The sequence below is a fragment of the Hibiscus syriacus genome, unplaced genomic scaffold (assembly GCF_006381635.1).
Source record: "Hibiscus syriacus cultivar Baekdansim isolate YM2019G1 unplaced genomic scaffold, ASM638163v2 tig00111774_pilon, whole genome shotgun sequence".
Classification (NCBI taxonomy): domain Eukaryota; kingdom Viridiplantae; phylum Streptophyta; class Magnoliopsida; order Malvales; family Malvaceae; genus Hibiscus; species Hibiscus syriacus.
The window spans coordinates 1774568-1787320 of record NW_024063175.1 but is presented as its reverse complement, the minus strand read 5'-3'; the positions used below and the strand labels follow the sequence as shown (position 1 = coordinate 1787320).

General features: G+C 30.0%; 1 protein-coding gene across 1 annotated transcript; it reads right to left on the bottom strand.

Annotated features, from left to right (window-relative positions):
- Window positions 1–216: 216 nt before the first annotated feature.
- On the bottom strand, window positions 217–2870 carry LOC120170224 (tyrosine-protein phosphatase DSP5-like). Its single transcript, XM_039178200.1, has 5 exons — window positions 2659–2870; window positions 2041–2134; window positions 1342–1399; window positions 1183–1226; window positions 217–816 (listed from the first exon to the last, which is right to left on the bottom strand). The coding sequence occupies exons 1-5, from the start codon at window positions 2808–2810 to the stop codon at window positions 559–561; spliced, it is 606 nt and encodes a 201-aa protein (XP_039034131.1). The 5' UTR covers window positions 2811–2870; the 3' UTR covers window positions 217–558.
- Between the last annotated feature and the right edge of the window lie 9883 nt (window positions 2871–12753).

Below are 12753 nucleotides of genomic sequence, written 5' to 3'. Positions count from 1 at the left end.
TTGCTCAGCCCCACTCATAGCTCCAATCCAAAATTTTCAAACTAGAGCTTCATTTATTTATAATATTAATTTGCAGTTGTGTTACAATCAAATTGTCAACATTCTGGAAACGTTATCAACAAAAGAAAAGGGGAAAAGAAGACAAATATAATTAATAGCTACCGATTGAAATCTAATCATTCATGCAAAGTACATCATATGATGGGGACTGACAATGAGAGAAAGAGCAATTTCTTCATTGATCTTCTTGGGTATAAAATTTCAGTAAATGCAAACTTCATCCTATGCTAGAAATAACCATATGCACACAACCTATTTGCACAAATGCTTCTCCTCGTATGTATGTATAATAAGATTGAACCTAATGTCCCAATTGGAAAAAAGTACTCTAAGAAAACAGTACTACTTTTTTCACAGTTGGGTTTCCGGGGAGCAAATTGCAAAATCTAATTTCAAGTGGTAACTTTAGACAAGAAAGAAAAGAAAAGAAAAGAAAAGAAAATGCTTCCTTAAACCAATGTGAATTCCTTTCTGTCGATGTGCCGATGAATCCTCTCTTTAAATCGAAGTAATTTGAGGTTTCTGTACACTCTCTTCTCCGTAAAGCAACCGCCTCTTTTTTGAACCATATCCTTGATACTGATAAATGATGCTGTGAAGACACTGCCTTAGGTATATGATGTCAAATGTCTCTATAAATCTCAAATCAGCACTCCTGGATTTGATGCCGGCGAAACGTTGATACTCCTCAAATACCGATGCCAAGCACCAATTCTGCAATTTCCTCAAGCAACCGACTAGGCTACCCGTTCGATGCTGCATTATTTATTTTATTTTTATCAAGGAAAAGAAAGACAGGCCTACAGTTTTATTCAAAAATAAAATCAATCTCTAAGATGTCACAGAAAAAAAAACCCCAATAAAGTAGTACACTTAAAACTATATGCCCAATGAGTTCCTATGTCCAAATAAAACTCTTATATCAATAATGGCAAAAGCTTCATATATCAATATATACATATATATAGTAATATATATTATCAGACCTTTAAAGGAAACCCATGCGTTACCACACAAATGTACCATATTATAAAAAAATAACCACTCCTTTATAAATTCAGTTCCACAAGTAAAGCTATAATCTAAAGGGAGTACAAGTAATTGATGAATTTGGACTATTACCTTCCCGCGTTTGCAATGGATCAAAATAGGATGATTTCTCACATCTGTAAACAAATTATATAAACGTGTTAGATATCCATATGCTTAAAAACGTGCTGGTAAAAAAAATTACAAAACTAAGAGAGTGAGCCCTTAATCCGTAGTTTATGAATTCAGTACCAATTAAGATCTTGAGAGCTCCTCTGATGGCATCCCTGAGTGTAGCAAGAGAAGGCTCCTGAAATGATGGCATCCCGAAATGAAATTCGCTTTTAGGAGTCAAAAAATACAGCTAACTATGAAAAAAAATCATGTACACTTGAAGGTATTCAATTTTTAGATAACATATAGTTGACTTTCTTGATTCATTTATGATTTATCCATTTTACACGAAATTCTTTTTGACCAGGAGGTGCTGAATTGATATATTACCTAGTAAAAGTCCAAGAACTAAACGAAATATAAATTTTGACCAGATTTAAATATGTTGCGGGGAGCAACTCTGAACTCGAAAATCTTGACCAATAACTGATCCGAAAATCTCATGAAATTTTGATAATTATACAAGTTTCTTTTGGAAAAGAAGCAGTATTAGACTGGCAATGGATTCAACTTTATCTATTGAAAGATGCAAACAACTTAATTCAAAAGTTATATACATCATGGATTTAAATAGCAGTCGCTATCAGAATAGCGAACGATATTAAGATAAAGGTGTCATCCAAAACCGTTATTGCGATATCAGAAATGAACACAATAGCACATGTTATTGCCGCAATCCGAAAACACAACCGCAATTTAAATCCCTTATAATACAAGCATTGTTGAAAAGCTTTTCAAAAAGCGGAGAAGTGAGCGTAAGCAAAAAACAAAATGTACCGTTTTCCCCTCAATCCCGAACTGGAAAAGCCGGATATTATGGGATCGAAGAAACTCCAAATTTTCCTCTGGATAGGGCTCTGGACACAAATATCTGCTCATCTAAAAAAAAAAGGGTAAATTCCCAACTCACAAAAATAACACGCTATGCCAAAAATTAATAATATAATCCTTCCAACCTGCCTTTTATACCCAATTTTCCTTTTCTTGGCAACCAAGCAGGCAAAAAGAAAATTCGTTTTAAATTAAAGAAAAAAGTTTTAATTTCCCAGGAAACATAAACATGCAAAAAGGTGAGAATAACAGGGAAAGAATGCATTAAGAAATAATCTGCTCATATGAAAGGGAATAAAAAAAGGTAAATCCCCAACTCACAAAAATGGCATACACAGTCAAAATTCAATTTGATTATAATTCAGAAAAATAAAAATAACCTGCCTTTTATACCCAATATTCCTTTTCTTGGCAGCCATGCAGGCAAAAAGAAAATTTGTTTTAAATTGAAGAAAAAAGTTATAATTTTCCAGGAAACATAAACAAGCAAAAAGGAGAAAATAATGGGGAAAGAAGGTATTAAGAAATTCAATTCATTCATTATACAAAGAAAGAAGAGCATACATGACGGATCGAAGGTTTAGGGTTTCTAAGAATGCGAAATGAGAGGGTTGTGGGAAACTAGATCTGTAAATGCCTTCTTCCACCATCGAAAAATTGGGAGGCGGCTCCAAAGCGACGTCGCCACTGTCCTCTCCTTCGACAATGAACCCCATCTCTCCTATCTCTCTTTTCTCTCTCTCTAAATTCTGTTTTTCTTCCGAGTCCTTTAGGGAAAAAACCAAGTAAAATTGATGTATTTATATATTCAAGAATCCAACGATAAGAAAATGCAGGGATGAAAAGAAACCTTAACAACGAAGATCAGCCGATGGTGGAGGATGGAGGTTAGTTATAAATAGGAGGTTTTTTTAGAGCCTGAAACGACACCGTCTAGCTTGTCGGTTTGGGGATTTTATCTTGTTCTTTTTAATGTTTTTATATTGGCTTAACATAAAAATAAGTAATTAAATTATATTTAAAAATTGATTTTTGGTACTAGAATAATTTTTTATTAAAAATAAGTGTTTAATATTTTTTTCGTTACACTTTTAAATGTTTATCGTTAAAAAATTATTAAGTGATATATGTCACGTTTAGATTATTTTAAAAAAATACTATTTTAATTTTTCAAAAAATATAAAGTGATATGTGTCACTTAATAAATTTTTTAACGATAAATATCTAAAAATATAATAAAAATATTAAACATCAATTTTTAATGAAATAATTCTTTAGAAATGAAAAGTTAGTTTAAGTATGGTTTAGGCCCTTGTTTTTTGTATTAATCCTTTTATATTTAACAAGTTGACCGAAAGGTGAATATGAGGGTAAAAATGGAAATGACGGCTGCTTTTTAGATGACGAAAGTGATCGGATTTGCAGGTGGAGCCGTGGAATGGTCAGATTTGGATTCTATTAGTTAAACTAAAAATTATTTTTAAAAATCAGTTTAGTAAAATTTTGGGTAAAATTTATATTTAGTATCTAAATTATTATTTTTACTTGATTTTAATACTTTCAATTTATTTTTTAAAATTATGTATAACGTTTAGTTTAAGTTTTAATTTGATACTATTAAAAAAATTAATAGAATTAATGATGTGATATTTTTTATATTTTTAAATAATAACGTAACATTTTTTTATTATGAAAAGGAAATATAAACTAAACATTAAATATTATTTTGAAAAAAAAATTTAAATATCAAAACAGAATAAAATAATAGTTTAGATACTAAACTTATAGTTTACACTAAATTTATGATAATGAAATTTAATTTTTGGGAAAGGGTAAGGATAGTTTTTTGTTTTTTTTTTTTAAAAGATAACCGTAGTTCCCGGAAGGAGTGTTTTTTAAATGGGTAGTTTTTAAAGATATTGATAGTTTTTAACCGTACTGAAATTAAATATTTTATTTGGAGATATTAATTGTTGAAATTAATTTAAATAATAACTTATACATTAAATCATATATATTTATATATGATTTTCTAAAATAAATATAAACTTATAACGTGTTTTTTTATTAAAAAAATTATTAAAATATAAAAGTATAATAGTAGATATTGACGTTTAATTTGTGAAAAAACTCTTAATGTTAAATAAATTATTTATAAAATAAAGTATGAGACTAAAAATATTTAAAATATTATGTGTTATTGTTAAGAAAATTTCCGTTTTCGTCGATTTAAAATTTTAGAAGGAATATCAAATTTTAGTTTCTTTCAATGTATTTAAAAATATTATATAAAAAATAAAAAAAATCCATGATTTAAAAATTAAAGATAATATTAAAATAAAACCAAGAATTTTTTTGTGTGTGTGTATATACTAAGTATATATTATCATTGTTTTTATTACCTTTAAAACTTTTACTTATCAGAAAATAAAAAAATCATGATTAAAAATTAAAGATAATATTAAAATAAAACCAAGAATTTTTTTGTGTGTGTGTATATACTAAGTATATATTATCATTGTTTTTATTACCTTTAAAACTTTTACTTATCAGAGAAATTAATATCTTAAAAGAAATTAATATTTATATATTTTTATGAGAATTTAAATTGTATACATAGAATTTATATATTGAAAAATTAATTTATAAATATATATTGGTATATTTTATTATAATTTTTAAAAAAATAAAGTACTCTTTTAAAAATTTAAAGGGCTGAATAAAAACTTTTAAAATTTTTAAGGAGTTAATGATCATTTTCCCAATTATTGGGCCACGTTACCATTTATCCCAACTTTTTTTAAAATATCAATTTATTCCAACTTAGTTCCGCCACTACTGTAAAAACAGTTCCACCACTCATTTTTTTTGAAGGGTTAACCTAGAGGAAAATGTAAAAAAATGAAGTTTAATATAAAAAATGGGCAATTTTACCCATAAATCATATAAGAAATCAAAAATCTCCTATTTAACACCCTTTCTCCAATATTGTCCGAACTAAAACCCTTTCTAACAGATTGAGGAGGAGGCCTGTTGTGTGAAATGAGCCTTGCTAAGGTGGAGGAAAGACGCGTTTCAGGGAGCGCGCTTTCCATGGATTTTTGTCGATGTGGCACATGATGGAAGGCGCATTTCAGTGGAGACACCTTTGAAGGTGTGTTGCGAGGCTTGCACTTTTTGACTAGTTCATTAATCGGTTTAAGGTTTTTTTATGGTTTAGGTTAGGGTTTTTTATGTTAAGTGATGAAGTGGTTTAGGGTTTAGGGTTTTATGTTTTTAGGTTAATGTGGTTTAGGGGTTTTAAATTAAAGTAGTTTAGGGTTTTTATGTTTTTTTAGGTTGAAGTAGTTTAGGATTTTTTAGGTTGAAGTGGTTTAGGTTTTTTTTTATTAAAATCTTATTCACATGAACTAAATCCTAAACTAATTAAAATAGAAGTCACATCTTGTAAAAGAATAGAGAAAAAAATAATATACATTGAAATGTTAGAAAATACAATTACATAAGTAATGGTCAATGATTAAGTGATGATAAAAGAGATAAACACTTTTTCTTATTGGGGCATAGGTTTAGGGTTTAGGGTTTTTATGTTATAATGTTTTAGGTTTTTTAGGTTAAAATAATTTAGGGTTTTTAGGTTAAAGTGGTTTAGGATTTTAAGGTTAAAGTGGTCTAGGATTTTAAGGTTAAAGTGGTTTAGGATTTTAAGGTTAAAGTGGTCTAGGATTTTAAGGTTAAAGTGGTTTAGGATTTTAAGGTTAAAGTGGTTTAGATTTTTTTGGTTAAAGTGATTTAGGGTTTTTTAAATACCACATCTTAATAACATGAGCTAAACCGTAAACCCAAAAAATAAATAAAAAAAGCCACATCTTGTAAAAGAAAAGAAATCACATACATTGAAATATTAGAAAATACAATTCCACAAGTAATGGTTAAAGTAACGGTATGACATGGGACAATATGACATGATAATCGGAGAACTATTCACGTCAACCCTTCATCTGTTTGATGGGATGAGATAGTATGACAAGGTATAAATTCTGTGAAAAAGGTTAAAGACTTTTTATGGGACACACCTTCCCTTTTTTCAGATTTTATCTATATATTTCTGTCAATTATATGCAGATATGATGTTACCAGTCGGGGAACTATTCACATCAAATCCTCATCTGTTTAATGGGATGAGACAGTATGACATGGCATAGATTCTATGAAAAAGGTGAAAGCGCTTCTTGTAGGACGCATTTTCCCTTTTTTTCAGATTTTTATGGCAATTATATGCAAAAATGACGTTACCAATTGAGGAACTATTTACATCAACCCTTCATCTGTCTAATGGGATGAGATATTATGACATAACAGAGATTCTCGAAACAAAGGTGAAAATGCTTCTTATGGGATGCATCTTCCCTTTTGTCAGTTTTTCTCTATATTTTTTAGTGAATTATATGCATATATGATGTTCCCAGTCGGGGAACTATTCATGTCAACCCCTTATACGTTTGATGGGAAGAGTCACTACGACATGATAGAGATTCTTTGAAAAAGGTGAAAGCACTTCTTGTGAAATGAGACTTCCGAGTCATTTTCTTTTCAGTTACTTATCACATCAAAACAGAAATGATACAATAATATTTTCAAATGACATAAGTTGGCCATAAGAGTTTATATATATATAATTGTGTTTGTGGTCCTTACCTCCAAACTTCTCTTGCATTCATTTTTAGACCAAACCAAATATCAATATATCATCCAATATCTTCTTAGCTGATCTCCCAAATGAAATATTGCCTGAGATTTTACGATGCGTTGTTGGGAATAATATTGAGGATTTCTTAAATATTCGCTTTTGGCTGTAAGATTTTGAAAGAAGTATCTGTGATGGGTAAAATAGAGGCAACATATGCATTGGGAATACGATTGTTGCATTTAGACTAGAAGTTTCGAGAAGGATATAAAATGTTAGTGAATCTCCCTATAATGCATGATATGCAGAACCAAGACAATTGGAAAATTATCGAAAAATCACTTTGACAACGATATCCAAAATTCTCTCAGTTGTAGCCATCGTTAAGGATGAGAGACGAATATGTACATGTTGTGCAAATGTTAAGGGTTGTTTTTATTGTTTTACGAAAAATGAAAGCAATATGATAATTGATTTTGTTAATCGTAGGATTATAAGCAATGCAATTTAAGTTCGAATTTTAATGTCAATTTTAATTTTAATTTTAATTTTAGCTCAACTATAAATAGGAGCCTTTCTGCTTTGGTTCATTCAAACAAACAACTTTGTTACCATTCATCTTCTATCAAATATTTAATATGGTGCAATCGACCAATAACTCATCGAAAACTCTAGAGCAATCAACCAACAATTCATCCAAAAATTGTCGTGATTGATGCAGAGCTGTTGGTTCGATTGAACTATTTAATACATGTTCTGTATGTAACATTAAATGCCATTTGTAAGATCCTTGATTAACCCAAACTTCTATTATTTCTTTCATATATCTTATGTGATTAACATTTTTTGTCATTTCAAAGGTATTGCATGAACGTTGTTTTGAAGATTCAAGATTTGATATGTAAAGAATATTTTCTGAAGCAAGACGCAACTCTTTCCACTTCAAATATTTTCAAATTGGGAGACACATCTAATAATATATAAACTAAACTTCAAGAACTTAAACTATTTATATATAGAAGGAAACAAGAGAAAGAATTAAGGATTGAAGAACTTAACATCTGACGAGTCAACTAATTATGAAGATTAAGATGTGTTGTTGAAGAGTTAATGCTTCTAATGTAATGTAATGTCGTGTAGTGTTGGAGTTAATGTTTGTAATGCTTTTAATGCTTTTAATGTTTGTAATGCTTGCAAACTTAAATCTACTAATTTTCGTAACTTGTTTTAATAAAAAAATCAATCAATCCCCAAGTTGTTGCTTGTAACAGACTTCAAGTTCCTACAAATTTTTTTAAAGTCACATTTTAACTCAATTTCTTAGTTAAGTTATACTTCAAAATATAAAAACAAAAAATAGGTATATAAAAAACATAAAATAACATTCACCACACACATATTTATAGGCCTTCAGGAATTAAAAACATAATATAAAAACAAAATTAAAAATAGTTAACATTACATTAAACAAGGACAAATATTAAAAACATTACATAAAACATAAAGAAATATTAAAAACATTACATAAAATGATTATAATTACTATGCATCTAACGATGTCTTCTTCTTGAATGTTTTTCTTAGGGCGGAGGTCATCTATTTTGATGAGGGTTTTTTTTCCGTATAATTTATTCTTCCTATTCACTCTCCTTATCTTCAATATCATCATCTGCACCGACATCACCTACATTTTCTTGATTAGGAATGAATGAAGATGAAGGGCCTTTATAAAATAACGAGCCTGAAGGTGTATAATTAACTATCCCAATGCTCAAAGAGAACTGCGAAAATTGTAAAAAAAAACTGACATCGATGTATGTGATCCAAAAGGAGATGGAGGTATTTGTGGAGGAGAACCACCCTCAAGATAAGAAGCATACAAATCAAATGTTGGGTTAATAAGCATAGTTGTATAATATCCTCCAGGGTGTGTAATAAAACCCTATAGGCTCAAAATATAACCATGTGGCCTCGGTATGTATCCTTACAACGGTGGCATCTGAACCAACGACAGTGATATCTGAACCGGCAAACTTGGGATGTAACCTGGGGTGCTCATAATTGGTGGTAATGGTGGATGTTATGATTGTTTCAGTGGTGTTGCTGAGGATAAGCATAATTGGTGGTAATGGTGGATGTTACTTTTTGTCCACGAGTCGGGGGGACGATGATATTGTGACGGTGGACTTTTTCTCGACGATGATGAATTGTCTCCCATTTTGCTTCCTCGAAAAGCATGAACGACTTCCCATTTCTGTTGAACCACTCAATATAGTCGACCATAACTGAAAAACCAGTTTCAAATCTATATTGTCAAGGGGCATGCGTTGATACCGATTCTCTCACATCACTATCCAGTCTTTGTACTTAATCACCCAATTAACCTCTTTTTTGCCTCGTCTATCAATGTTATGCATACTATCAAGATTTATAGGTGATCCAAGAATATATTGTTTGAAACCAAACAAGCAAAGATAATTAACAATAGCATAACATATAAGAGGCACAATCACCCCCATACATCCAATAGCCCACTCAAGTGAGGTGGGATGCAAGCCTTTATTTCATCGGTAGATTAAGGTAACCATTGGGATTAAAATAGAAATATATATTCCTTATCAAAATAATATTCTAATTATATAAAGAAAATTAAATAAAAATATTAAAAATTAAAGGTGAACCTTTAAATCGGTTTTTTGATCAATGAGTAATATGATATCGTCTAATTCATCAATGATACCACAAGGATTTTTTTCTTACTGTTGACCACCTATTTAATATAAAAATATTTCATTATTCAGTCAAAAAATTTTTTATATACAAATTCAGTATTGAAATTACCTTAATAATAATGGGAAGATAAATGGTTCATCATGATCAGACATAAAAAGGCATGTGATACCATGCCCAAGATTGGAGAAGAAGGAAACAACCACCAATAGAAGTTTTACTATAATTCGTTGCCCAACACATTTCTCTAAACAGAAATGCCAAAACTTCAGAGCCCCAACTCAATGTGTTGATTACTTCAAAATCAATCAGTTGACGCAATCACGTACAACGAACTTGGTTACGAGATTTGTCGGGCATCAAGATCTCTCCTATGATTCATAATATGTATGCCCGGGAAAATGGTTTAGCCTCATCATCGAAAGAATTTTCATTCAACTCTTGAAAAGTTGATTTCAGCCATGATAACTGTATTCAGCCACCATTGAAGTCCATCGGGGAAGTTCCAAGATACTTCATGCACAAAGAATGCCAATCATCATCCACCACACCACAAATAACAATTCCATCTATTGGAAAGCCCCAAATGCATTGAAACATCCTCCAGGGTAATGGTGCACTCTCCACATGGAAGATGAAATGTGTGTGTCTCTAGTCTCCACCTCTCTATTAGTGCAGAGATAAGGATAGGTTCAAGTTTACAACCTCCAACAATTTTGGTTATGTATCCAAATCCAACCTCAGATAAATACCTCTAGATATGCCGCGGTGTGTTAATCTTAGTGTTACGAATAAACACTTCTAATATACGATCATTTTCATAATTATTAAACATTCGACGAATTAAAATTTAAAATAATATTCAATAACTTTAAATTAATAAAATATTAAAAATTAAAATAACATAATTTAATATTTCCCTAATTAATTAAAAAAAATGGTTGTCCCTTTTTTCCCATATGTATGGGATAAGGGGGAGGTAAGATAGTAGGCTACCCCCAACACCAGGTTGAGAGCAACTTCCGTAAGAGACCTCCGAATTATGAAATACCCTCCATAGGACTCGATCCCACGACCTCAAATTAAAAAGAAAATGATCCAATCGCAGAATCTATTGAAATTAAAAATTCTACAAATTAAAAATTGAAATAATTTTTCAAAAAATTGTAATTAATAAAATATTTAAAAAATTAAAATAAGATAATTTATTTTTTACCATATCAGTAAAATGATCCAATCGCAGAATCTCACCTTTTATTTTATAACTGTAGAAAATAAAAAGAAATTAACAATTACAAATAATTAATAAAATAATAAATAAATATTAAAAAGCCAAATAAAATTTATACCTTTAAAAGTTTTTGATAAACCTACTCAAATAAATTTCAAATAAGAAAGATTAGACAAAGAAAATACAAAAATAAATTTTTTGGTGAGATTTATTTGAAGATGGGGAGGAGTTTATATAAGGGGAGAGGGTTTAGGATAGAGTAACAGGCGAGAAGTTTGGGATGGATGAAAGGTGCGTCCCCTTCAACGTACCTTCCCATGTAGCACAAAAATCTCATGAAGGTACGCCCCTATAACACGTCTTCCTACATGGCGTCATCTCAACTGGAAAGTGTGCCCCCTGAAACATGTATTTCTTACACCTCAGTGAAACTGCCTCCACCCTAATCTGTCAGAAAGGGTGATAGTTCAGGTAATATCGAGGAAAGAGTGTTAAATTGGAGATTTTTATTTTTTTTTATGATTTAAGGTGAAATTGCAAAAAAATACTTATACTATACCTTTTTTCCATTTATGTGTCTAATTGTTTTGGGTCAATTTAGGTACCTAACGTAACAATCGTTACCATTTAAAGTGTTTGGTCCGTAACGGCCGTTACAAAATTCTATTATCTAACAAGTGTCACATTTATATAATTTTGAAATTTTTATTTAAAATAAACAAACTTAAAAATTAAAAGTTTTGTTAAGAAAACCCAAAAATTTCTTAAATCTAAAAAAAACTCCAAAACATTAAAGCTTAATTCTAAACCCCATACATCAGTCTCCACAGCCATTGTCAATGAACAAACATTTTAACTGTCGTCATTCACCCAACGATTAGTCTTTCCCAAGCCCTAAAATTCCTAAATTTAAATCCTTAAAGTCCCAAACATTAAAATCCCTAAAATCCCAAACATTCAAATCGCTAGATCCCTAAAATCTCAAATATTCAAATCCCTAAAAATTCACTAAATCCATTTGCTCGATGTAGTTGGTTGTTTGATCTTTTGGTCGGTCATGACAGTAAGCGTTTGACAATCCATTCTTCCTTGACCGTTTGACGCAAGGCTAACATGCTATTTAGGAAACTAATAACGTTTCACTCAAGGATGGAGGTAGGAAGAGGACAATGACGCGGGTTGATAGGGGAAATTTACTTTTTCTTTTTTTAATAAAAAATATTTTTTAAAAAAATAAAAATTTCAAAATTCTATAAATGTGACATGTGTTAGATAACAAAATGTTTTAAGGCCATTACGGACCAGACATTTAAAATGGTAACGCTTGTAATGTTAGACACCTATATTGACCGAAAAAAAATTTATGTACCTAAATAAAAAAAAATGGTATAATTTGGGCACCTTTTTATTTTAAGCCAAAAAGGTAAAATACAAACTATAGAAGTAATTACCAATTTATTTCTTCTTTTATATTTTGGTCATTGAACTAATTTCTTTTATAATAAATGCTATTAATAATATTATATTTTTTGTCATTAAATATTTAACGGTGATACTGACGTAGATATTTCTTTTTTATTTTTACGTCATTTTTTCTCCTAATCAATAATAAAGTGTCATCTTTTATTAATTTTATTCGAATGAATTAATTGATGATATATAACAACACTTAATTTGTTCAAATAAAAGTAAAGAAAATAAACTAGTACATTTGGAGGTGATGGGAATCAAATCACGGACCCATAGGATGAGATTAGGGATGTAAATGAAACGAGACATATCATATATTACTCGAGATTAATTAAGTTAATACTCGATCCAACACTCTAATCGAGCTTAGAATAACTATTTATACAGTTTCCGTGTGGTTAAATGCTAAGGAGTAAAGTAAACAATAGTTGTCCCACACTTTACAATAATAAATAACTATTTTTATTCAAACTAATACTAAACAATCCAAGCATATGAAAGTGTCACACTTCTTTAGCTTAACTTAAATTTCTTTAGATTT